This window comes from Salvelinus sp. IW2-2015, linkage group LG12 (assembly GCF_002910315.2).
Source record: "Salvelinus sp. IW2-2015 linkage group LG12, ASM291031v2, whole genome shotgun sequence".
NCBI lineage: Eukaryota > Metazoa > Chordata > Actinopteri > Salmoniformes > Salmonidae > Salvelinus > Salvelinus sp. IW2-2015.
This window is the reverse complement of record NC_036852.1, coordinates 2,009,254-2,034,169: the sequence shown is the minus strand read 5'-3', so window position 1 is coordinate 2,034,169 and position 24,916 is coordinate 2,009,254. Positions and strand designations below refer to the sequence as shown.

Below are 24,916 nucleotides of genomic sequence, written 5' to 3'. Positions count from 1 at the left end.
CCAGATCAGAGGTAAAAATTTCTGAAATCTGAACCCTGTCATGAAAAGTGCTGTAGAAATTGTTCTGTACCACTCAGAGACAAAATTCCAACTTCTATAGAAACTAGAAGGTGTTTTCTATCCAATAATAACAATAATATGCATATTGTACGATCAAGAATTTAGCACGAGGCAGTTTAATTTGGAGACCCAAATATGCTAATGCGGAACAGCACCCCCTATAGTTCCAAGAAGTTAACTGCCAACAAATTAAACTAGTATTCTTAACTTGTAGTATACTCACGGGAGAACCCTTTGAAGAACCGTTTTTTGTTCCAGGTTGAACCCTGTTGTTTCCAGGTAGAACTATTTTGGGTTCCATGTAGAACCCTTCCCACAGAGTGCTTTGATGATGTAGCTAGCTAACACTAAAACTATGTGTACAGGACTCTGGTATACTGTCTGTGTTTTGGCCCCAAAAAACTGTTTTCCACCTGCAGTATTGTAAGTGGACTACTACTTACACTTAAGAATGCTGCTTAAACAAAGAGGTCAGATTCACTCCTACCACTCCTACTAGTTCCACTTAAGAGTAGCGGTAGTTAGTGGAGTACTGGTTCCATTAACGAGTACACTCTTAGAAAAAAGGGTGTACTCATTTTTGGAAAACAGTTTTTTGAAACAGATGGGCAATATGGGAAGTTTATCCAGTTTTTCGGTAATGCTCCAAGATTATTGCAGTATGCTGAATAATCCCATGTGTAAACTCAGGGACGTACATTAATACATTATGTAATCGTTCCAAGTCGATGTAATGTACGGTCAAGTTAATGTTTTCCGTACATTGGTGACGTCATCGAGATGAATCTTTATGGGTCATTCTATGTCATTTCGTGAAGCCATGTCACCCGCCATCTCAGATTGTTCTGAAATCCTTTCTGTAGTTAGAAACAGATAAGATTAGGACCCTGAAACGTTATTTTGTTGAAATATAATTTGATCTCTGAGAAATTAAATTGATGTCACCCAAATTGGCTGTTTTAATTTATAGGGTTCATATAATCTTAAACAAATATAGTACCTAACATCCGATTTGGACCATAATTCTTCATAACAATGAGTAAGACTTGAGGAATCCGATGAAAACCACCCACTGAACCACCACATCCCACCCCAACAACCAGTATACAGTATCAGTTCTCTATGTCTGGCACGTAGTACGGAGCTGCTGCTTGGAGTATTGCATCTTCATCCTTTGTAATGTATTCCCTGTGAATCTTGTGATGTTTTTTCCCCCCCTGTTCAGAGAAATTAGCCATCGAAGTCACTTGTATTCTGTATCATAAATTAATGTGAAGGTACCAAGTTTTGGCCACTAGATGCCGCTGTTCCTGCTACTGCCACCACACCCTTTTATCCATTTTGCTGGTCTCTTGTGTTTATTAAATGGATCACAACATTTTCTTTGCTACTTTAGGTAGACAACCAATTGCTTTTGCTCATATAAATCCTAAAAATTAAAATGGCCAATTTGGGTGCAATCCTTTAATTTCTCAGAAATCTATATTTCAACAAAATAATATTTCAGGAACGCTAATCTTATCCGTTTCTAACTACAGAAAGGATTTCAGAACAATCCAAATCCTCTTTCTTGCGCTTTTTGCGGTGGAACAACTCATATAGTAGAGGACACAGATGTGTTGACATGTTTAGACTAAGGCTGGAACATGACGAGTGTGTGTGTATGTGTTTACTCGTGCACGTGTGTGTGTACTTGTGTGTGACTGTTTATGTGTGTGTGTGTTTACTCGTGTGTGTGTGTGTACCCATGCATATGTGTGTTGTGCTCTGGCAGGTGTGCGTGTGTGGAGCCAAAGGATCCCAGCAACTCCACTCTGAGGTACTGGGAGGACAGGAACATCACTGCATCAGAGGTCAACTGGACCAGCATGGAGGTCAAGGTAAAGAGGGGTTTGAAGCCTAAAAGCTCTTGGGTTTAGGGGGATGAGGCCATGCTTTGTAAGGTCACTGACTATCTCGTTCTGTAGCAGAGCACCAGCTGCACTGTGCAATCATCACATGAACTTCTAGAGGTCAGGAGTATTACAGTGCAGTGCAGGGTCAGGCACCATGGGGGACTATTGACCAATAACCACCCCCTGAAGTAATATGGATACATGATTGTTGTCTCTACTTTCTTGCCATTTGTGCTGTTGTCTGTGCCCAATAATGTTTGTACCGTGTTTTGTGCTGCTACCATGTTGTGCTGCTGCCATGATGTGTTGCTACCATGTTGTTGTCCTGTTGTGTTGCTACCATGCTGTGTTGCCATGTGTTGCTGCCTTCCTATGTTGTTGTCTTAGGTCTCTCTTTATGTAGTGTTGCGGTGTCTCTCTTGTCGTGTTGTAGTATTTTTATTTTATTTTTAATCCCAGCCCCCGTCCCCGCAGGAGGCCTTTTGCCATTTGGGAGGCCGTCATTATAAATAAGAATTTGTTCTTAACTGACTTGCCTAGTTAAATGTGTAAAATGTAGCTAACACTCCTCACTCAATTACTTCTAAAACATCACTCATCAGCAAATTGCGACACATATTATATTGTGTAAATAAAGTGTCTTTTTCATGGTGAAACAGCTATCCCATGGAGAGGGATATGAGGCTATAGGGATAGTACAATGTGTTTCCCCAGAGGGAACAGAACAGCGTGACAGGATTAAAGACATGTAGGCAGGATTTCAACAGGATTTAACCATGTACAGTCACCGTAGAGAAACAGTCACCGTAGAGAAACAGTCACCGTAGAGCATTCTCTTAGTATTCACTGTGACTCTGTCACACGTATGCACACACACATGCATGCACATACTGTATGCACACCTGCGCACACACACACACACACACACACACACACACACACACACACACACACACACACACACACACACACTATGGGATTGCAATCCAAAGTGCATGCGTGCGAGCATGAATGACTGGGTTCACACAGGCATGGTTCAGCATTGGCTCATGCACTTTGATTCTGTCCAAATCAGTGCATAGAGGACATGAAATGTATTTATAGTGGAGCCATTCCTATGACATGTCAGTGGTGGAGTACTACAGAATATAAGCACTGTGCAACATGTACAAACATTTGACCTAACATTGAGTGTGCCAATGCATTTCCAATTAGCCTGGTTCCAGATCTGTTAAGTGTGTAAAGCCTATGGTTGTGGCAACCATACAGTAAGAGTTGGCTATACACAGTGCAAACAGATCTGGGACCAGAGGCTAACTTCGACTGGGTCTTATTATCTTTCCTATCTAGGTAACTCATGCCTTACAGTGGCCGTGTCCAAATACTCATACTTGCTTTCTAAATAGCAGGCTTTTTGGGTATGCGAAAAAATAAAGTTTTATTGTATGTGAAATTTAAATAAATGTGTATGCTTTAAATGGCAGGATGTCAGACTCAGTTCGGCTTTTCATCAAGTAGAATTTGCTGCACACTATTGAGGAAGAGAATCGTCTTTTCACACCCACGTGTGTTTGACAACAGCTGATAATCAGAATAGGGGATGCGCTCTACAAACATAAACAAATAGCGGGGAACAAGCGCGATTGTGCATTAGATGATGACTTCTCAGTATGAATGAGTAGTATGTTGATGTTTGTATGTAGTACTGTTAGTACACAGTATGTAGTTGTAGTAGGCAAGATAGCCAGTCTATCCTGTTAACTTCATAGGAAACATATGGGGTATGGAGTTCCACTCACATATCTCTCTGTATCTGCTGTAGGAGTGCTTTGTGTTCCGAGGGGAGTTTGAGGGCAGCGCCTGTGGCCCCCACGGACCCTACATTCCTGACGTCCTCTTCTGGTCCGCGGTCCTCTTCTTCTCTACTGTCTTCATGTCCGCTTTCCTCAAGGAGTTCAAGACCAGCCGCTACTTCCCCACCAAGGCACGTCCATCTACACCTCATGCTTCCTGAGTGCACGGAATGTGGACCGGTAGCCACATGTGCAGGGATTTCAATGATATTTGATTGATTGATGCTTGCCAAATAATCTCTCAGGCTTTGGTGGATGTATCCGTGTTCAACCGCCTACTGGTGCGTCATAATATGAAAATCTACCCATTCTATTTCAATGATGTGTCAATGTGTGCTGTGTGCTGCATGAGTAAGAATAGATTTTCCAGTATATTGACGCCTCCTTGTGGCATCTAAGAGATCCTACATGTACTTGCACTTTGTTATTATAATGATTATGATTGTTTGCCTTTATTTAACCAGGTAAGTCATTGAGAACACATTGTCTTTTACAACAACGACCTGAACAAGATGGATGTGATACACCGTGCCGCCAAGCAGACAAGTGAAGACGTTGCAGACAATTCACTTGTATTCAAATGACACCGAGCACTAGGAGATTCACCATAACCTCAGTTCCTAGTTTGACTGTGAGTTTCTCTTGCTCTTCAGGTGAGGGCCCAGATCAGCGACTTTGCTGTTTTCATCACCATCCTCACCATGGTCCTAGTGGACTATGCCCTGGGAATCCCCTCACCCAAACTGCAGGTCCCCAACAAGTTCAAGGTGAGTACACACACACACATACACACACACACACACACACACGGATCATGATCATGTTCACTCCCTCCCACAGCCAACCAGAGACGACCGTGGTTGGATAGTGAACCCAATAGGACGCAACCCGTGGTGGACAACTATAATCGCGGTCCTCCCTGCGCTGCTCTGCACCATCCTCATCTTCATGGACCAACAGATCACTGCTGTTATCATCAACAGGAAGGAGCACAAACTGAAGGTGATGGCTGCCAATTCAAGTCATTCTACTGTCAGCTTTTACTGCTATACAATGGTAAAAATGATCACAGCTAAAATGTGAAATTGAAAATGTAACAGGTCATTATTACAATATAATGAACAGTCAAAGCCCTGAAGGCTGGTTCTATTTTGGGGTTTTGACCAAACATTTTTTGAGGACTATTTAATTTCTGTCCCATTTGGCTATGGCTGCCATTTCAACTAAAGTCTTGCATACTGTTCCTCTTTTCTCCATAACTAAAGATCTGAACAGTATACAGTATATCTCCTTATTGTTCATGTATTATAGATATACTGCCTGTATATCTGCAATATGGATGCTATAACCCCACATCTCTGGTGCCCATCAACAGAAGGGTTGTGGCTACCACCTGGACCTGTTTGTGGTGGGGGTGATGCTGGGGGTGTGTTCTGTGATGGGCCTGCCCTGGTTCGTGGCAGCCACCGTGCTCTCCATCTCCCACGTCAACAGCCTGAAGCTGGAGTCAGAGTGCTCGGCCCCCGGGGAACAGCCCAAGTTCCTGGGGATCAGAGAGCAGCGCTTCACCGGTCTCATGATCTTCCTACTCATGGGCTGCTCCGTCTTCATGACCTCTGTCCTCAAGGTGAGGGAGGTGCGAGGTCAAAGGGCAGACCTCAGATATACATGAGATCAGTTACAACACACACACACTTTAGCACAGTCATGCACCCAAGCGCACGTGCATGAGCATACATACAGTAACTGTTGAAGTCTAAATGGAGAGCTGTCTGTCTGTTTCCAGTTTATCCCCATGCCTGTACTATATGGAGTGTTCTTGTACATGGGAGCGTCCTCGCTGAGAGGTATCCAGTTCTTTGACCGTCTCAAGCTGTTTGGCATGCCGGCCAAGCACCAGCCAGACTTCATCTACCTGAGACACGTCCCCCTGAGGAAGGTCCACCTCTTCACCATCATCCAGCTCAGCTGCCTGGTCCTGCTGTGGGTCATCAAGACCTCAAATTATGCCATCGTCTTCCCCATGATGGTAACGTGTGTGTGTGTGTGTGGACGGTGGGGTTGTGTTTGGGTGGGTAGGGTGGGCGTGTTGGTGGTGGAGGGGGGGGGTCTGTGTGTATGCGTGTGCACCAGAGATTGAGAAAGAGACGTTATGTCTGAGTATGTTGGCATTAATTTAGCTTTTATATTTAATTCAGTGTTCACCTTAAGCTTTACGTGCAGTAGGTACAGCACGTGTCGATGTCATTCACCACACTTAGTTGACAGGAGGAGAATGTRAGGAGGATTGCTTCTCTCCTCTAGGTGTTGGCTCTGGTGTTCATCCGTAAGCTTCTGGACTTCATGTTCACCAAGAAGGAGCTGAGCTGGCTGGACGACCTGATGCCTGAGTGGAAGAAGAAGAAACTAGAGGAAGGAGAAGAAGAAGAGGTATACAGTACTTGGGTCTCTTAAACATATTGAAGCCATACAGCTATGTTAGCACATTATGACTCTATCAATCATCTGGGCTTGTGGTGCAATAGTGTGTGATTTTTAACAGTCACTTTCTTGATTTCTCTCTCTCCAGGAGGAGCCCAGTATTATAGTGGATGAGGAGGAGGGGATAGTCACTTTGCCACTGGAAGGAAATTACAAGTAAGTCCAACTAACAAAACATCCAGAGACTGTGGGCACTAAAAGGTTAGTTAAAAAAGAAAAACCAACCGGTACAGGTTTTGGTGACTAACTATAGAGGGCCATGTTGCGCATGAGTTGTGTCAATTGTTCTGCCAATACCGCGGCACAACCACACTTTCTTTAGTGGCAGCAACAGAAAACATGATTTCAGCTAATTCAAGATCGGGGCCTAATCATCAAAACATGTCAGAGGATGTCTTGACCATGAGAACATGCAGTGACTGACAGAGCGTACTTGGTTTTGTGTTATTGTAGGAGCGATCCCGCGACGGTGAACATTTCCGACGAGATGTCCAAAGGCTCCTTCGGGAACGTGTGGAATAGTATTAGTCCCAGTGACAGCTCCAAGAAGGATCCAAGCTCCAAAAGGTTGGAATGTCCACCAATCAATCAATTAATACAAACCTTTCAGCAAAAATGCCATTTAATCTATTTATTGGACCTGTATATTAGCCGCAAGCCATTTACCTGTCCAATCAACTGCTTTCCTGTTTTCTATTGTTCATGGTGTGAATACTGTAAAACATATTTCATGTGGATATTAATGTAGAGATTAAAAGGTGGATTTTGTCCTGCTCTTCGTTGTAGAGATATAGATGTTCATTAACTTCTATCTTGACTCCTATCCTTTCTCATTCCATTCCCATCATAAGCTCCCCTTCCTAACCTCTCAGAAGCTCATATCCTAAAGGCAAGTGACTCCCAATCCTCAGTGGCATGGTGTTACATATCTTGTTACAAACCCCGTTGCAGTTTTCTAGAACCAACGTGCAGTTTATGATGTGGAGGTGACAACATGAACGTGAATGGTCTTTGTCGTGCAAGTGTTCCCTTACTTTGAGTGTGGGACTTCAGTCTTAAGTGCCCTGGAGCGACCTGTTATCTCTTGACCCATAAAGATCCACAGTAAAAAACACCAACTCAAAGCTGGCACTCAGTTGTCAACAAATGTCCCAAGGTGTCTCTTTGTTTTGAATGTTTCATGCTCACTGGTTTGGGGAATGTGAATGCATGCGTATGGTGGAGGCACGCACGCACGCACACACACACACACACAGCATGCTCTGGTGTGGTTTGCCTCTGGACAACTGCATGTTTAGGGTGGTTATGCATGATGGTAATATTACCCCAAGTCAATGGAGTGCGTGACACTTCTGCCATGCAGGGCTCCAATACACAATGCCATCCAGCTGGTCAGTTCAGTGGTATACTGTATGTAGTGTCTCCTCTAATGCTGTTTGTGACACGTAGCCTTTTTGTTTTCCAGCGGTTGCGAGAGAAGACATAAGAGGAAGGACTCAAAGTTGGACAGGGAGACGAGTTTGTGATCCATACCGGCTTCGTCACCGTTCTGTGGAAAATAATTCCTGACGTGCCACACTCCACCACCTCTGAACTGTGCTGCACCATGCGTTCTCGTCATGTAAGACTGTGTGTGTGTGTGCAACTCATGTAAATCTTTTAGAAACAGTGTTACCCTRTGGAGGAACCAACAAACATTTACTGTGATTATTTTCTATGTATGTCAATGTATGGTGATACCAGCAACAGAGGAAGCAAGGAATTCATATTATTATGTGTATCTACCCGTGGGCCAATTTATTACAGATGTAGGATCTTAATTTGAGCAAGTTTTCTACAGCAGGAAAATAATCCTGAAGTAACATGAAATGTGTGGATTATAATTAATGGACATTTTTGTAAGGGCTGAACATATTTTCATAAGGTAAAATCAAGTCTGAAATATTTTGGTGAAAATTACAAAACTTCAGAAGCCTTTTTAAACTGTAAATACACTACATGTTTTACAAGTATTTCTGCAACAGGGTGATCAAATTAAGATCCTACATCTGTATCAACCAAATGGTTTTTAAAGAAACTTTACTTTTTAACGGAATCGTTTGTATTTTGTATGTTTTTTTCTATTTTTTCAACATAGTAATCCTTAAAAAAAATATCTATTACAATATACAATGAAAATCTTGTTCATGGAATAAGCAATGTGTGTTTTGTTTTGTCATTTGACATCATTATCGGGTCTGTGCACTTAACGATACGAAAACAGTGTACTGTATATGTATCAAATTAAAGTGTTAAATGTACAATTTTTTTTCTTGAAAGCTCATTTGTAAAATTTTCGCTGACATTTCCCTTTAGATTTGTTGATAGTATGTTTTTCTCCAGTACAGTGTGGAGGCAGGTCAGTGTTATATTTCAGGCATTGGGGACCATTACATTCCAGTTAGCATAGCAGCATAGCCCTGCCATTCTATACCTATTGGGAATGTGATTCCTATAGGGTTTTAACCATAGACTTACAAAGAACATCATGTAGTAATTTATAGGATCTCTGGTTTTAACTATCAAATTGTCTTTGAAGTCTTTAGATGACCGTGTAGAGATACAGTGCCATCAGAAAGTATTCACACTGCTTGACTTTTCCCACATTTTGTTGTTTCAGCCCGAATTTAAAATTAATAAAATTTTGATTTTTTTGTCACTGGCTTACACACAATACCCCATAATGTTAGTGGAATTATGTTTTTTTTAATTAACAAATTAATTCAAATGAAAAGCTCAAATGTATTGACTCAGGGAGTTGAATACTTATCTAATCAAGATATATTCGTTTTCTTTTCATTTTTACAGATGTTAGAATTTTATTCCAATTTGACAGAGTATTTTGTGTAGCTCTTTGACAAAAAAAAATACAATTGAATCAATTTTAATCCCACTTTGTAACACAAAATGTGGAAAAAGTCAAGGGGTGTGAATACTTTCTGAAGGCACTGTACGTGTACATGTGTGTTCTACGGGCATACAAATGTGTTTTACCGGCATAATGTTCCAGTCACCCTGCCGGTACGTTACGTGATATCTTCTCCTGCATTCCAGTTTGTTTGACACCTACAAAGTGATGTTGTGTTCGGATTCTGAACTACCAGTAACTGTATTTAAACACCTGCACAAAGGTGACTCAAACTTAGCGGTGTCTTTCTACAGGATGTTGTGGTTAATTGATAGAAATGCAATAATAGCTTTGTGAGAAAGGGCAAAATGTAATAAAGTGAAGACTCTTAACGATGTTTAATACATAGTATATTTTATTCATGTGTAAAATGTTACTAATATGTTACTAAAAACTTTGAATTGGGGTAAGTGAAAACTTGTGGTTTTTATGTAGTTGACGTCTATCCCATTGTACTGTGTTGTTGATGGATTTGACTTATTAGACAAATCAGAATATATCAATATCAAATTTTGGCCACTTTACTTGTGGAAATCTGCCTTAAAATTTAGTATTGATAGCTGAAGACAAGTTTATGTTTAAGAGTTTATCGACTCATCTGTGGAAAATGATCAATTCAGATATTTGTTGTTCTATTATAAATGTGATTTGTTATACGAGAGAGAGAGAAATGTATGAAACAATAAAGTGACTGAAACATCCTTTCATTTGGTGAACGTTCATATCTTGGCCATCCACTTGTGATCGAGATGAAATGATACCAACACTCATTAACCCCAAATACATCACAGTTCAAAACCAAATCGCCAATGACATTACCTCCTTTTAATCTGCTCCAATAACTTGCCTCATATACAGTGCTCTCCACAGTCTCAATAAAGGAACCGGGCCCCTATCCTTGGCCTTTGAGGAGCTGGGTGTCCTCTGCCTTTGGGGCGAGGTGCAGGCTGGATTTGTCAGCCCAGATCTCGCCCCCCACACCCACCAGGGTGTAGCGGGTATGGGCCAGCTCCTCTGGGTCCATCCCCCTAGCCTCCTCCCAGCTGGGCATGGTCAAAGTGGAAGCGAACCAGTTGCTGGTACTCTGCCTGAACACGCCGAACCACGAAATCTGAAGAGGTAGACAGAGAATATTCACAACATATTACAAATGTCCTTAATTAATTAAATAATACATACTAATACGCACTACGCTCTACTTGTGTAGGTTATCAAGGAGAAAATACATCTACTACAGTGGAGGCTGGTGAGGGGAGGACGGCTCATAATAATGGCTGGAATGGAGTAAATGGAATGGCATGATAAACATGAAAACCATGTGTTTGATACCAATCCAATCACTCCATTCCGGGCATTATTAAGAGCTGTCCTACCCTCACCAGCCTCCACTGGCTTGTACTACATGCTATACGACGTTTAACTGCAGTCTTTTTTAAATGCATGTGGTTGAGGTTTCTGTTCTGTGTGTGTGTGATGACTGCATACACATCACAGGAGGTTGGTGGCACCTTAATTGGGGAGGACGTACTCGTGGTAATGACTGGAGTAGAATCAGTGGAATGGTATCAAACACATGGTTTCCAGGTGTTTGACGTCACTCCATTTGCTCCATTCCAGACATTATTACGAGCCATCCTCCCCTCAGCAGCCTCCTGTGAATACTCATTATACGGTATGTGCGATTGTGTGTGAGACTGTACACTCTCTTGCCCGCATGCATTATCCCATGCCATGCATCCAATACATCCTTCTGCCTGGTTGTGTGTGTGTGCGTTTGTCATCTCAGGCCATTCCTCCAGTACTGTACCTGGTTCTGTGCGATCCAGCTCTCCTCCAGCTTGTTGCCGTGCTGCTGACACATAATTAAAGCCTTGTTGAGGATGGCGTTAGCCAGGGCCTCGTGGCCCGCCAGCACGTACATGTAAGCTCTGAGGTGCAGCACCCGGGGCGCGTACATCTTGTTGGTCGAGTACTTCCGGTTGAACTCTGTGAAGTGCTGCATAAGAAATACTATGGCTATTAGGACAGTTTCAGGGAAAACATTTATAATATGGCTGTGTGAGTTTTCTAAAGGTACATTATACACAACTGTGTGTGTGGAGGCATGTGAAGGCATATGTGCGTGAGAGAGAGTCTGAATGTGAGTGTGTGTGAGCGCGTGCATAAACCTGTTCATGCATATATTTTGGTCATTTAGCAGACGCTCTTATCCAGAGCAATTATGATTAAGTGACTTGATCAAGGGCACGACTGCAGATTTTTCAACTAGTCGACTCGGGGATTCCAACCAGCAACCTTTCGGTTTCAGGCCTAATGCTCTTAACCGCCAGGCTACCTGTCGCCAGGCTACCTGTCGCTAGGCTACCCGTCGCCAGGCTACCCGTCGCCAGGCTACCCGTCGCTAGGCTACCCGTCGCTAGGCTACCCGTCGCCAGGCTACCCGTCGCCAGGCTACCCGTCGCCAGGCTACCCGTCGCCAGGCTACCTTCTGTGTGCTCTGGTAGATGGCTTTGATGTGTTGGTTGTGCTCCACCAGGGCCTTTCTGAACAGCAGCACACGACACTCCAGGAACATGACCACGCCGTTGATGGAGTGGATGGATGAGGGAGCCTGTCGGGTCACTCCACAGGCCTTGGTGTAGAAGAAACAGGCCTTTTCCCACTCACACAGACGGGCATACCTAGGCCGAACCCCCCCCCCCTGGAACACACACCATGAGACCCAACCTATGGTAGTGGTCCTCTGTAGTTCAGTTAGTAGATCATGGAGCTTGCAATGTCGGTTCGATTCCCGGGACCAACTATACGTAAAATGTATGCGCACATGACTAAGTCACTTTGGATAAAAGCGTCAACTAAATGGCAATTATAATTATTATCCATTAGTTCCTTAACTAAGATATGTCACGTGGAGATTGTGTCCCACAGGGATGGAATATCCAACTTGCCTGAGTAGAGCAGGAAGTCAAAGCAGGCTGCATAGAGCCAGCCTTTAGCCGTGCTGATGCGGGTCCTGTTTCCCAGGTACTCCAGACTCTGCATCAGCTGGACACACTCCTCATACCTGGGTATCATAGTACTCAACAGTAGATAAGGTACACATCCCAGTAAAAGAAACAAGTAGAAGTAGTGCTTCACCTCAGTGTGAGGAGGGGTGTGTGAAGGACAGAGATCACCAACATGTCCAGGCCCTGCCGGTTCGTCAGCTTGCTGATTTGCTCTGCTCGGAGACCTGAGAAGTAGAACTTCTTTCAATACTGAAACTTTTTTGATATTTATTTTTTCTCTCTCCGTCTTGTCTCGCTTGCTTACACACTTATTTGTTTCAACCGAACACACACTACCTCACCAATGCAACACACACATCCACTCCTCTCCTCTCCTCACTGGACGGAGTCGTGCAGGGCTCTGGAGTAGAGCTTGACGGTGGAGAGGGAGCGCATAAAGTAGCTGGTGAGGATCAGGTCCCTCCATGCAGTCAGGCAGCTCACAAGTTCCACACAGCATCCTCTCATAGATCTTACACAGACCACTCAGCTGGCAGTACTGGAGGTAGTCAATGCACGAGAAGATGGTCTAGAGACAGAGTAGGTGTGTCTGTGAGTGAGAGGGATGTTGAAGAGTGTATGGGTGACTGTATACCAGGGTTCCCCAACTGGNACACACACACACACACACACACACACACACACACAGTAAAGATAGTAGGGTGGACTAGAGTATAGCTTCGGGCTGCATTTTGAAAGGCACAACATTGTAGAACGTTCAGCTAGAAATATGTTATGTAGAACAGAAATGCCTCTCTGGCATGTAGAGAAAATAATCATGTGCACTCTATTCATAACACTTCTATCAGTCCACTGACCACAGAGCCAGAGCAGAGTAGAGGTTCATCATCAGACTCTTGTCAGCCACCAGGTTAGGGTCTGACTGGGACTCCTCCACAAAGGTGTAGCACTCCTCAAACGGACGGAAGGCAAAGCCTGGAACACACACCATGAGACCCAATCTATGCTAGTGGTCCTCTGTAGCTCAGTTAGTAGAGCATGGAGCTTGCAATGGCGGTTCGATTCCCGGGACCAACCATACGTAAAATGTATGCGCACATGACTAAGTCACTTTGGATAAAAAACTAAATGGCATTTATAATTATTATCCATTAGTTCATTAACTAAGATATGTCACGTGGAGATGGTGTCCCACAGTGATGGAATATCCAACTTGCCTGAGTAGAGCAGGAAGTCAAAGCAGCCTGCATAGAACCAGCCTTTAGCCGTGCTGATGCGGGTCCTGTTTCCCAGGTACTCCAGACTCTGCATCAGCTGGACACACTCCTCATACCTGGGTGTCATAGTACTCAACAGTAGATAAGGTACACATCCCAGTAAAAGAAACAAGTAGAAGTAGTGCTTTACCTCTGTGTGAGGAGGAGGGGTGTGTGAAGGACAGAGATCATCAACATGTCCAGGCCCCGGCGGTTCGTCAGCTTGCTGATTTGCTCGGCTCGGAGACCTGAGAAGTAGAACTACTTTCAATACTGAAACTTTTTTGCTATTTATTTCTTCTCTGTCTGTCTGTCTTTCTGTCTCGCTTGCCTACACACTTATTTGTTTAAACCGTACACACACATCCACTCCTCTCCTCACCATACTGGATGGATTCATGCAGGGCTCCGGAGCAGAGCTTGACGATGGAGAGGGCGCGTATGAAGTAGCTGGTGAGGATCAGGCCCTCCATGCAGTCAGGCAGCTCAACACAGGTTCCACACAGCATCCTCTCATAGATCTTACACCGGTCGTCCTGACCACTCAGCTGACAGTACTGGAGGTAGTCGATGCACGAGAAGATGATCTATCGACAGAGGTGGTGTGTCTGCGAGTGAGAGGGATGTGGAAGAGTGTAGGGGTGACTGTATACCAGGGTTCCCCAACTGGCGGCCCACGGGTGGTTTTATTTGGCCCCCCCCCCCCAATGTTTTCTGAGCAAAAAAAACATTTTATTGTTGGACAGACTAAAAACACCAGGAAATCACCTGCAAGTGATTTTAATTTAAGAAATCTGTTCCCAAGTATTCCCACTCATTATAGAGAGAAACGTGATCGTATTCAAATGTAAGCAAGGTTTGAAATTATGTTTTAGTGTTTTGTTCCGGCCCCCTGACCATCATTGTCCCGTGGCTGAATCTAGTTGACGATCAGTGATGTATACTCTCTTAAGGATGGAAGACTTAGAGAATGTCAGATAATCTGTATTTCCTGATGAATCAATCTCTGAACAGTGTCTCTCTTTCTCCCCCCTCTCCCTCTCAACACACTGAGCCGTGTTGTGTTTGAGATTTCCACTGACCGAACAAACCCATTTCCCCCCCCGTTTTCCTATAAAAAAACAGAGAAGCAGAGTAAACAATCCACCTTGTTCTCCTCTGCACTCTTCTGGGCTGAGTTCATCTCCATAGTGATGGCCAGCGATGCGTTGAGCATGTTCTTGGGAGCTCTCCTCATGCAGCCGATCTGCCACATGTACGACAGACAGCAGATCTGCTCGTGGAGGAACGCCAGCTTCTTCTCTCTTTGCACACCAAGACAACAATACCATCTAAACAACAAAACCTTTAAAAAGTGGAGCATGCACACGATTGTAAGATCCACTCAATTGATGGTGGAGCGCCTACATCACCACTGTGCTAGAGTTTATTTGTATAAAACGTTTTACTGTTTGAGTTGAATGCAGATAAATGACTTAATTGTAGGTTGCGGTATGTTGTAGTATTTTGTCGTCAATAAACGGAAAATAGTTGATATTATAGTGCTCGCTGTATATAAAATATATATATATTCATTTGTTTAATCTTTATCTTTATAGGGGCTTGTTGAACATAGAACACACCCAGGGTTGTCAGCGTTCTTGGATCTGTAGCACAGACTCTTCATCTTCTCACAGACGTACTTCAGGGACATGGCCACGCGGTTCGTAGGGAGACGTCTGTTCAGGAGCCGTAGGGCGCTGGAAAACATGCTCTCAGCCTCCTCGATTTGGCCTGTGTTGTACAACACCTAAATGTACAACAAACTATACACTTTAGTTTAAGAAAAGCACTATTTTGTATAAATGCAAATCGTAATTATCCTTTGAGATCATAAATATAATTTCAGTGAACTCTTACCTCCCCTCTGAGACGGAAAATACAGGCTCTCTCAAAGTTGTTGATTTTCACTTTGACTTTCGGGTCGGCAGTCTCAAAGGCTGGCTTGCCCACTTTCAGATTATCCAGTATGATCTTGGCTTCGTTTAAATAGGACAGGGCCTGTGAGAGAGAGAGAGAGAGAGAGAGAGAGAGAGAGTATTTCTGTATGAGCGTGAACAGATCAGAAAAAAGTGTAATGGACACACACACACCTTGAGGTTGTTGGAGAGGTAGGCCGAAGCTGCGGCGGTCTCTAGCAGGTAATAAAAGGTTTTGGGCACGTCGCCCACGCCTGTGCAGTGGCGCACCATGGGGCACAGCACACACTCCGTCACCTGGGCACACCTACACTTCCTGGTTCTGTCCACTGTGGTGTTGTACTCATTCACCATAGAATCTAGTTTCAACAAGAACTCGTCCTCCTCACTGACACACGCAAACACACAAATACATTTGTTATGGAATCAGCCCACTTGTATTACTGGCCAGCTGATCTGGGACCAGGGGTAGAGTATAAAACCTTACCTGTTGGGATGCAAAGGGCTGACCTGGTTCAGTTGTATAGTCTCTGAGAGGTGGAGAGGAGAACAACACCAACAGCACACGTCAAATCAACCCTCAATGGTTACTTAGATCAGCTGGTTACAGCGTTACTATTGTCAATCTGCATGAGCGTGCGTGTGAAGTGTTTGTGTGTGTGTGTTTGGCCGAGCATGAGTGTTTGTGTCTGTCTCTCAGGGAGTGTTTGTGTGCGTTTTCTCAGCTTGCGTGTGCTTCTCTAGCGGAGAGGTCAGTGGGTCCATCACTCACCCTTGGGGAGCCCCAGTGTACTTTGGCCCAGGAACAGGGCCTCCCCAGACTCTTGTACGTTGAGCAAACTCGGGTGGATCTCGATGAGGTTGTTCCCTATAGCCGCCTTGTGGCCGAAGATGAACTCGGCGATGCCGCAGTCCCTGCAGCGGTGGGCCTGCTTGAGGAGGTAGCTGGCACACTTCTGGTGGATGTCTCTCTTCTGCTCCTTCAGCCACAGCTCGTAGGCCGTCTCCTTGACCAGGGCCGTGCAGAAACGCATCACCCTGCAGCGCCACACGCCGTCCACAGACGCCTTGCCTGACACTTCTGAGAGGGGGGGCGAAGGAGGAAGGGCGAGAGAAATATACATGAGAGTGGGAGAGAGATTTGGGGGGGAAGAAGGTAGAGAGAGTCAGAGGGGAGACAGAAAGAGGTAGAGAGTGAAACTTGTCCTTGTCTGCACTAGCCTCAGCTCCACTACTGACCTTCACGGACGTCTTCTTGGCTGTCCTGGACACAGTAGCAGTTGAGCGCGCCCCAGCACTCTGACTCCTTGGTGAGTTGCTGGGTGAACTGCTTGGGCTTGGAGCCGCACTCAAACGTGCCCGACTTGAACAGGGAGGTGAGCGACAGGTTGAGCTTGTCGGGGTTTTCTGACTCTGGCAGGATGTTGATGAGCATCTGCGTGGTGATGGTTTGGCCGATGATGGCAGCACACTTCACCACCATCTGGTCGGCCGGCTGCAGGTGGTCTAGGTGGGCCAGGGCCATGCCTGAATAGAATTCCTTTTTATTAGTAGATCAGTTGGTAGAGAATGGCTCTTACAACGCCAGAATAGCGGGTTCGATTCCCGGGACCACCCATATGTAAAATGTATGCATGCATGACTAAGTCGCTTTGGATAAAAGTGTCCACTAAATGGCACTTATTATTAGTAGGCCTATAGATATGCCTGAACAGAAAACATCCTTAATGATTTTAGTGTTATATTTATGAGTCATTTCTATCAAATAAGACTAATGAGATGAGGTTGCATTGTGTTTGGGGGCAGAATGCAGGAACCCTGTACTACACCTTTCAATGTCAGAGGGATGGGAACTTCGTGGAATTTGGCAGCTTCTCCGACAAAACAGACCAAAGCACGGTCAACAAAATGGTCCACGGTTGTGATCTTGCGGGATTTCAACATGGATGCCTTGGGTGGACCTGCAACATTACAGTGTTTCACAAACAAGGGTGTTAATAGGCTGGGAGACCTGCCACTCAGACATTTTCAGCCAACAGATCCATCTTCCTACCCAGCGCTCCGGCCCTGGCGTCCTCCTCTTGCCACACCTGGCTGGGTTTGGAGCAGTGTACCACCAGGGTGGGCTCAGGGAACAGGATGTCTACGTCTTTAGCCTCATCCTCCTCCTCCACCTCCTCGATCACGATCAGATTTCCCAGATACAGACTCTTCAAGAGCTCCTCACAGTAGTATGGAACTCCATGGCTTCTCTCCACCAGGAACCTATAAAACAGATTACACTTTTAATTGATACATGGCATGTCTTCATGAGGTAACTCCGGCTTCTTCTGTGAGATATTCATGTACTGAGACAATGACAGCCTTAGAATGAGTCTTAAAAAAATAGCTATACAGTCGACAAGCCAATTCAAAAGTAACATTCAAATAAATTACTTTTTACTTCCTCTGGATATCGATGCTTCAGTTGTCTTTGAGGACTCAAAGGTCAAATTGGGGTGCTTATATTTGTCCTCTTTCACTGTTTCACTGCATGTACAAGTGGGTAACCTGAACGTGTGTGAGGTGTGAAACTCCCAACTCCCCCCTGAGACACCCTCGGCGAGTCGATATGTGTAACGTATGTATATTAACACAGTGTGTGTGTGTGTGTGTTTGTGTACACGTACAGCTCCACCTCGCTAGGGATGCGGACCACCCCCAGGATCTGGCAGGCTAGCTGGGCGATGACGGGGGGCTCCAACCCAGACAGGTTAAGGTAGAGGGTCCGGGGGTCCTTGATGATGCGGCTAAGCTCCGGGAAGGGCCCGCCCTGACTGGTGTGGGGGAGAAGGGCCATACACACCAGAACCGAGGCTCTTTCGCATGCTTCGAGCAGGAAGGTCAATGAGGCTCGATCCACAAAGTGAGCCTGGTCCAGCACGTACACGCACGGCTCGTCCTCGGCGAACTAGACAGACCACACACACGTAGTTATCACGAATCAATTGAATTCTAAGTAATCAAACAATCAATTTGCCACCTAAGTCATGTTTTTACATCATCCACGTTATTTTCTTCTACAGTACCTTGCAAAACAACTCCAGAAAGTAGTTCCTCATCTTCTTGTTCTTCGTTTGACTGTCCATGAGTGACACATCCTTAGACACAGGAAACTAAAAGCATAGAACAGATCTTACAGAAAAGACCCATCTACCCTCGTTAGCTACTACGAAACAGAATAATAACTTTTAGAAAAGCAACGTTCAGAGAGCCCCACCTACCTTGACTAACAGGATATCATTGAGAAGACAGAGGTTCTGCCTCTTCTTTGGGTCTAGGATCTTGGAGAGGAGGACTCTCTCTCGCTCGGCGTAGCTCTTACAGTTCTGAACTGACATGACGATGGCCAGTAGGGTCTGGAGAGCGTAGTTAGACTGCTTGATGCCCGTCTTGGCCAGCTCAAAAGAAATCACTCTGAAAGAAAGGAGACAGAAGAAAACATTTCCAATCCCCCATTGTTGATGTCTATTTTTCTTTGTCACTACTGGGGTTGACTTACAATGAAAATAAATGATCACAGCTTGGGATATAGCACATATCTGTTGTATTATCAACTAGCCAGATCTGTTTGTACATTTGGCATGACAATGACCATCATAGTTGCCAAGACCTGAGCTGGGACCAGGCTAACTAACCAGGCTTTTCTGGGACCAGGCTAAACTAACAGCTGGCACTGACCTGACTCCCTCCTTGGCTGTTCTGTATACCACCTCAGCCAGCAGGCGGCTCTTGCCATAGCCGATAGGTCCCTCGTAGATCAAAACATTGTTGTAGTTCTTGTGACCTGCAGCCCTGGCCTCCAAGAAGCCCTTCAGCATGCTGGAGTACACTTCAATTTCTTTCTCTCGGCCTAGGGAGCATTTGAGAGCAACATATCATTCAAATCAATGTGATCTTCCACGATGAATGCATGTCATTCATAATCGTCAATACTTGAGAAAACTCACCCAAAAGAGGATATCCCTCCTCTCTCTCAACGGACATAGGTGCTTTACCAACAGTTCTGGAGATGAGATGTTGTTTTATAAGCATGTATGAGCCACAACAATACACCTAATTATCTAACATGACAATAGTACAGTGCTCAATATGAAAGTGAGTACCAGTCAAGAGTTAATGGACTATAAATGATGTTGGTCACATCAGATGGTCGTACATCTGCTGTTTATTGGCCATGAACTGATATAGGACTCCAGGGTTCTTGACTCCCTTCATGGCTTTCTTGGGCAGCTCGTTAAAATAAAACGCGGGCAGTTTTGAGTAGTAGCAAGTCTCGCTATCACATGACACTACCCCGGGGTAGTGCATCATCAGCCGTGCCGCCAGGTTCACCTTACGACCAATCACTAACGGCAAAGGACACAGAGATAGAGTTCAAAGTTCATAGGTCAAACTGGTCAAAATCTGAACATAATAGTTATGTGAGTTAAAATAATATAAAAGAGTCTACAACAAGTTATAGTAAAGTGGCAGTGGCAAAGCACAGTTCCACCTGAGAGTTCAAGAGGATGTCAAGGGGATTGTACCTGTGTATTCATGCCTCACTGGATGTCCTACTACACCACAGAACACTGGGCCTGTGGTTACTCCAACAGAGACAGTCCTGTTGAACAACATTGGACCTTTTGTTAACTAACTATACAACATATTGCACTCAAGTGTAATACAGATGTAGGATCTTAATTTGAGCCAGTTTTCTAGAGCAGGAAAATAGTCCTGTAGCAAAAGAAAATGTGAATTATTATGTGAATTATAATTCATGGTCATTTTTCTAGGAGTTTATACATTTTTCGTAAGGGAAAATCAAGTGGAAATTACAAACTTCAGAAGCCTTTTTAAACCTCAAATACACTACAAGTTTAACATGTCCTGCATTGCAGGAAAATGATCTTGCAACAGGGTGATCAAATTAAAATCCTGCATCTGTAGCTTGATAAAAATTAAAGGCATGTGGTCCTAGAATATTAGGATCAAATGGGCCTTACTTGAGGCTACGGATCTCTTTCTGGCAAAGGTAATGTACTCCATAGGCAGCCTGTAAGGCGTGGGCACTCTCATCCTCCCGCTTGTCCCCAGGGAGCCCAAACAGACAGAGGAAAGTACAGCCCTGCAACAAACTCCTTGTTATATAAAAACATACAGCGGGTTTGACTGAAGAAGAAAGTCTTGGTGAGTGCACCCATTGTTACTGTTTCTGGTTATTTGGGGTTTGTAGTTTTTCTCATTGCCACCAGGAACAGAGAACTGCTGGGGTGTATTCATTAGTTCACACCGTACCAAAACATTTTGCATTTGTTATCGGACAAGTTCATGTTAGTCCCTCCCCGTTTCAGCCTGTTTACGTTCATTTGGTTCCTACTGAATAAACCCCCAGGATTCCACCTTGAACAAACCACTAACTGACCTTGTCGAACATGAACACTTTATTGACCCTCCCGTGGTGCTTGACTATCTGCTGACCGATGCCAATGGCAGCCTGGTGGATGGTCATACACTGCTCCTGGTCACTCTCTCCTCCCTTGAACTGCATGTTGACAAACACTATGGTGGCCGGACGCATCTCAGAAAGATACTCCAGAGGCTGGTCGTCATCTATCTAATGAGGGAGGAGAGGTCAGAATGGAAAACCATGGTTATGTCCCAGTGACCGTACTAGCATACTTAGTAGAATGTTTGCTCAATACCTTTCTTAATTCTATGTAAGTAGTAGTGTGGACATTAAAACAGAGCCTACATTTATACATTCACAGATAGTGATTCTGATTTGGAAAAAACTGACAACTTTTGCTATTGTATAGAAAGAGGACGGTAGTAGGTAGGTTCTTACCTTCTGCAAAACCGTTTTCATGATGTACTTCCGTAAAGTTTTCTCAAGCTCTGCGTTTGGCATCAGTCGAGATGCTTTCCTCACACAATCTGTAGACCAAAAAAAGGACTGGTTAGGATGTTACAACACAACCATGCAAGTAGAAATATCACAGGCTGATATCTAGCTACTCTCTTTACTGTACCTCCTGTTACTTTTTCATGCTCTACAGACGTTCCTATTGAATCCTGGTACTTCTCAACAGAGAAACTGGGCTCTCGCTTGATGTATCGTACCTGCATTGAATGACAGCCATTTACATATAGTCATCTAGAAACCACCAGCCTACTTGAAACTGCATTGATCATAACTGTATCCATCCATCCACACACACACACACACACACACACACACACACACACACACACACACACACACACACCTTCACGGCTCTCTCGTTCTCTATGGGGTCAATGGCGATGTTGTCCCTCTCACATAGTTCCCAGGCGTTAGGTGACAAGATGATTGTGCTGGCCACCGCCAAACCCTCTGCCAGCCGCACCTCGTCTACTGCCCGGCCAATCACCACAAAGTACTGACAGATCTCGTCTCCTACGATCACCTTGGAGAGCTTCCCAGCAGATATACCTTGGGACAGCAGAGGAGAAAAGGTATCATATTTGAGGTTCTAGTTGCCTATAAAGTCAAGTGTAGCCGGATAATAAGGGCACAAATTCACAAAGAGTAGAGTACTGTTCTAGGATCAGGTCCCCCTTATTCAAATCAAAATCAAATCAAATGTTATATTTAGCAGATGTTATTGAAGGTGCAGCGAAATGCTTGTGTTCCTTATGATTTAAAAGGAAAAACTGACCCTAGATCTGCACTCTTTGTGAATACAGGCCCTGGTGTTATAGCACCAACATGTCTCTCGGCCTGTAGGAGACTCAGACAAGCACCTATTTTAACTTTTAGCTGACAGCCAACTTCTGTCTCCCGGACTCCACACTGGTCCTGGATGTTGAGGCTGCATTTGACTACCAGGGAGATTACTTCACTGAGCTGGACTCTCTCCACCGTCCATAGAGCCAAGATGGCATCGCCTGTGATTAAAAGTTGTTTGGCCATGAAGAGTAGAAAAGCACCGTAGCTAGGAATTGTGATCATGGTGAATCTGTGTCTCAAAGCTGAGAGGGAAGCCTATTGTTACCTGCATAATTCAGAATATCTCCCCCAGCATCAAGGATATCTGAAATACAGGCAACAAAGCATTGCTTATTTTTTTTAGACTAACTTAGTCTAAGTTAAGTTAACTAACGGTACATCACGTTAGATTGATATTGTATTGCTTTAACTTAATAAACCCATTGCTAACTTACGACTGACTATTTCACCAATGTAGCTGTTGAGTGTGCGTGTCAACTCGTCTGCTCCATAGCCTTTCTTGCTACTCAAACTGAATTTCTCAGTCAGATTAGTGAAGCCTAAAAAATATACAAAATTGATTAGTTGACTTCCAGCTAGTGGGTTAGCAAACGTTGGCTAGCTAGCTTCTAAACGTAGATCGAAAGGAATTGCAGCTCATGTTAGCTAGCGAGATAGCTAATGTAGCTAAGGAGATTTTACATAGCTTGCCTGATACATCCGCGAAGAGAAGGACTCCATGAAAGTTCTCTGCGTAGGGGATGTCGTTGGTGAGGGTGCTGTAGACAACAAGATCAGGTACATGGGCACCTATTTTGCTTATTTTGTACGAGTCCTCTATCTCACCATCTCCCTTTATCCAACCCATTTTAGCTGTAGTTTAGGGGCATCATGTTTTTCCGTTGAGCGAATCTGAACTGTCGTTTTTCCGTGAACGTTCTAGAATTCAGATTTTCACTACAAACTCAGTTTCACCAATTCAAAAAGAAGTAGCTATTATTTGTATTTTTTTAATAACTAAACGTTACTTGAATGCCATGCATTTTGGTTTCAGAACCACGGACAGAGCTTCTTTGAGACGCAAAACCAGTTTCTCAACTCTAGTCTAGTACATAAACTATGATCATTGGCACAACAGTTGAATGTGATGTTTTTTTTTCAGCACCATGAACTGAAATAGTTTGGGATTCCATTCGTATGGATGCATGGTGTAAGAAATTGTATAAGATACTGGTAACTTGTTTTAACCACTTCTCAACATAAGCTATTCTTGGCACAACATGCACCCATCCCCCACTACTTTGTCAGACCCACACACACATCCCCTCCCCCATGAATAGGGCCTGTGAAAACAAACGCACATGCAGGATGCCTTTGGATGTGACTAGGACAAAGAACTGTGTGAAAAGCCAATGGAATGTCGACATCAGGCCCGAACAGGACTACCCACGACCCAGATCGACCAATCGGAAGGCCAGACGACAAGATCAACCTACTTTGCTTGTTGCCTATATAATCTGTATGTACTGTTTAGAGGGGCCTCTTCTCCGACGATTTCATAAGAATCAGACAGAAAGGAGCCGTGCACGCTTTTGCCTGATATCTTTACACTTGAATAAAACGGCCTTATTATAAAATTATCCACCTCGTCCTATGTCTCCACTTGGTCTCCTGTCTCCAGTAAACGTTTTATCAACAATGGCTTGTCAAAAACAGTACAGCAAACACAATGAAAGAGTTTAATTTTGCAGAGCAGGTTTTGATACATATGGGATAAAAAACAAATTCACACAAATGTTACCAGATAATTTTGCACATTATATCTGAGTTTTTACCATGTTCCCTTTTTTTCAACATTACAAATATAGAAAATAATGTTAATTTATAGAAAAATATTTGTATGATTTGACAACTGACCTGATCCATAAATGCACCACAAAGTTAAGGAAGAATACATGATCTGTTTTGTTTTTTTATCACATAATGTAGAGTAAACAATCTAAGTATTTCCAACATTGTATCAACGTTACAACAATGCTAAGCAGTATGGCTTTTTAGTATGGCTTTTAGTTTTTGTCAAGGCTTATCATTTGTAGCACAGTATCCACGTTTCTCTTGAACTTGTGTTGTTGACGAGAGATGTTTTTATTTTTTTTTTTATTTTTTCTATTTTAAATCAACAAGACGTGTCCTGGCTCCTAAGAAACTCACCTGTTCTTGTTAAGAGTGCGGGTAGAGAGATGAAAGTGTGTCTTGCGAGAGAGTGATCCTCTGCTTCAGTCCTGGTTCCTTGTGGTTGTATCTGGGTGACTGAGCTGGCGGTGGGGGGTCTTATATAGCATGGCTATGAGGCCAGGTCTGCTGCCGGTGGCCCAATCCTCCCACCTCCCACTCTGTTACACATTTGTTACTCTCAATCCATTACACATAGGGCCGTTTGGTTGCATTGGATTAACTCGCAATGAAACGTCTGTTTAAATGGAAGATGTGGCATATCCATGCGAGGAAAACACTGTCCTTAGGTTGTAGAAATCAAACAAGATGACATCCTGTCAAATAGTGTGTTGTGTGTGTTGTGGTGTGTGTGTGTGTGTTGTGTGTGTGTGTGTGGTGTGTGTGTGGTGTGTGTGTGTGTGTGTGTGTGTTTGTGTGTGTGTGGTGTGTGGGTGTGTGGTGTGTGTGTTGG

The 24,916-nt window shown here is 44.0% G+C and overlaps 3 protein-coding genes across 4 annotated transcripts in view; 2 read left to right on the top strand and 1 right to left on the bottom strand.

The window, feature by feature from the left end:
* Positions 1-9,937, top strand: part of LOC111970870 (sodium-driven chloride bicarbonate exchanger) — a 28,046-nt gene extending 18,109 nt beyond the window's left edge. Inside the window, exons 13-23 of one of the 2 annotated variants that reach the window (XM_070445913.1) lie at positions 1,835-1,940; positions 3,778-3,939; positions 4,462-4,575; positions 4,649-4,810; positions 5,184-5,435; positions 5,595-5,837; positions 6,113-6,238; positions 6,378-6,445; positions 6,743-6,856; positions 7,141-7,178; positions 7,755-9,937. In XM_070445913.1, the coding sequence (XP_070302014.1) occupies positions 1,835-1,940; positions 3,778-3,939; positions 4,462-4,575; positions 4,649-4,810; positions 5,184-5,435; positions 5,595-5,837; positions 6,113-6,238; positions 6,378-6,445; positions 6,743-6,856; positions 7,141-7,153 (1,360 nt within the window). In that variant the 3' untranslated portion in view covers positions 7,154-7,178; positions 7,755-9,937. The remainder of the gene's footprint in view (positions 1-1,834; positions 1,941-3,777; positions 3,940-4,461; positions 4,576-4,648; positions 4,811-5,183; positions 5,436-5,594; positions 5,838-6,112; positions 6,239-6,377; positions 6,446-6,742; positions 6,857-7,140; positions 7,179-7,754) is intronic. The other variant, XM_023997601.3, reaches the window with a different exon arrangement.
* Positions 1-24,916, top strand: part of LOC111970872 (T-box brain protein 1-like) — a 303,702-nt gene that overhangs the window by 47,684 nt on the left and 231,102 nt on the right. The window lies entirely within an intron of this gene.
* On the bottom strand, positions 9,578-23,360 carry LOC111971061 (adenylate cyclase type 10). The gene is made up of 32 exons (XM_070445920.1): positions 22,942-23,360; positions 22,686-22,790; positions 22,517-22,555; positions 22,266-22,409; positions 21,749-21,954; positions 21,512-21,602; positions 21,328-21,416; positions 20,905-21,096; positions 20,486-20,607; positions 20,027-20,103; positions 19,657-19,846; positions 19,448-19,503; positions 19,179-19,350; positions 18,722-18,914; positions 18,527-18,613; positions 18,128-18,408; positions 17,512-17,723; positions 17,288-17,419; positions 16,698-16,985; positions 16,231-16,539; positions 15,946-15,988; positions 15,633-15,846; positions 15,400-15,540; positions 15,123-15,289; positions 14,648-14,804; positions 13,883-14,087; positions 13,652-13,748; positions 13,462-13,577; positions 13,102-13,219; positions 11,722-11,917; positions 11,044-11,232; positions 9,578-10,347 (listed from the first exon to the last, which is right to left on the bottom strand). The coding sequence occupies exons 1-32, from the start codon at positions 23,096-23,098 to the stop codon at positions 10,129-10,131; spliced, it is 5,004 nt and encodes a 1,667-aa protein (XP_070302021.1). The 5' UTR covers positions 23,099-23,360; the 3' UTR covers positions 9,578-10,128.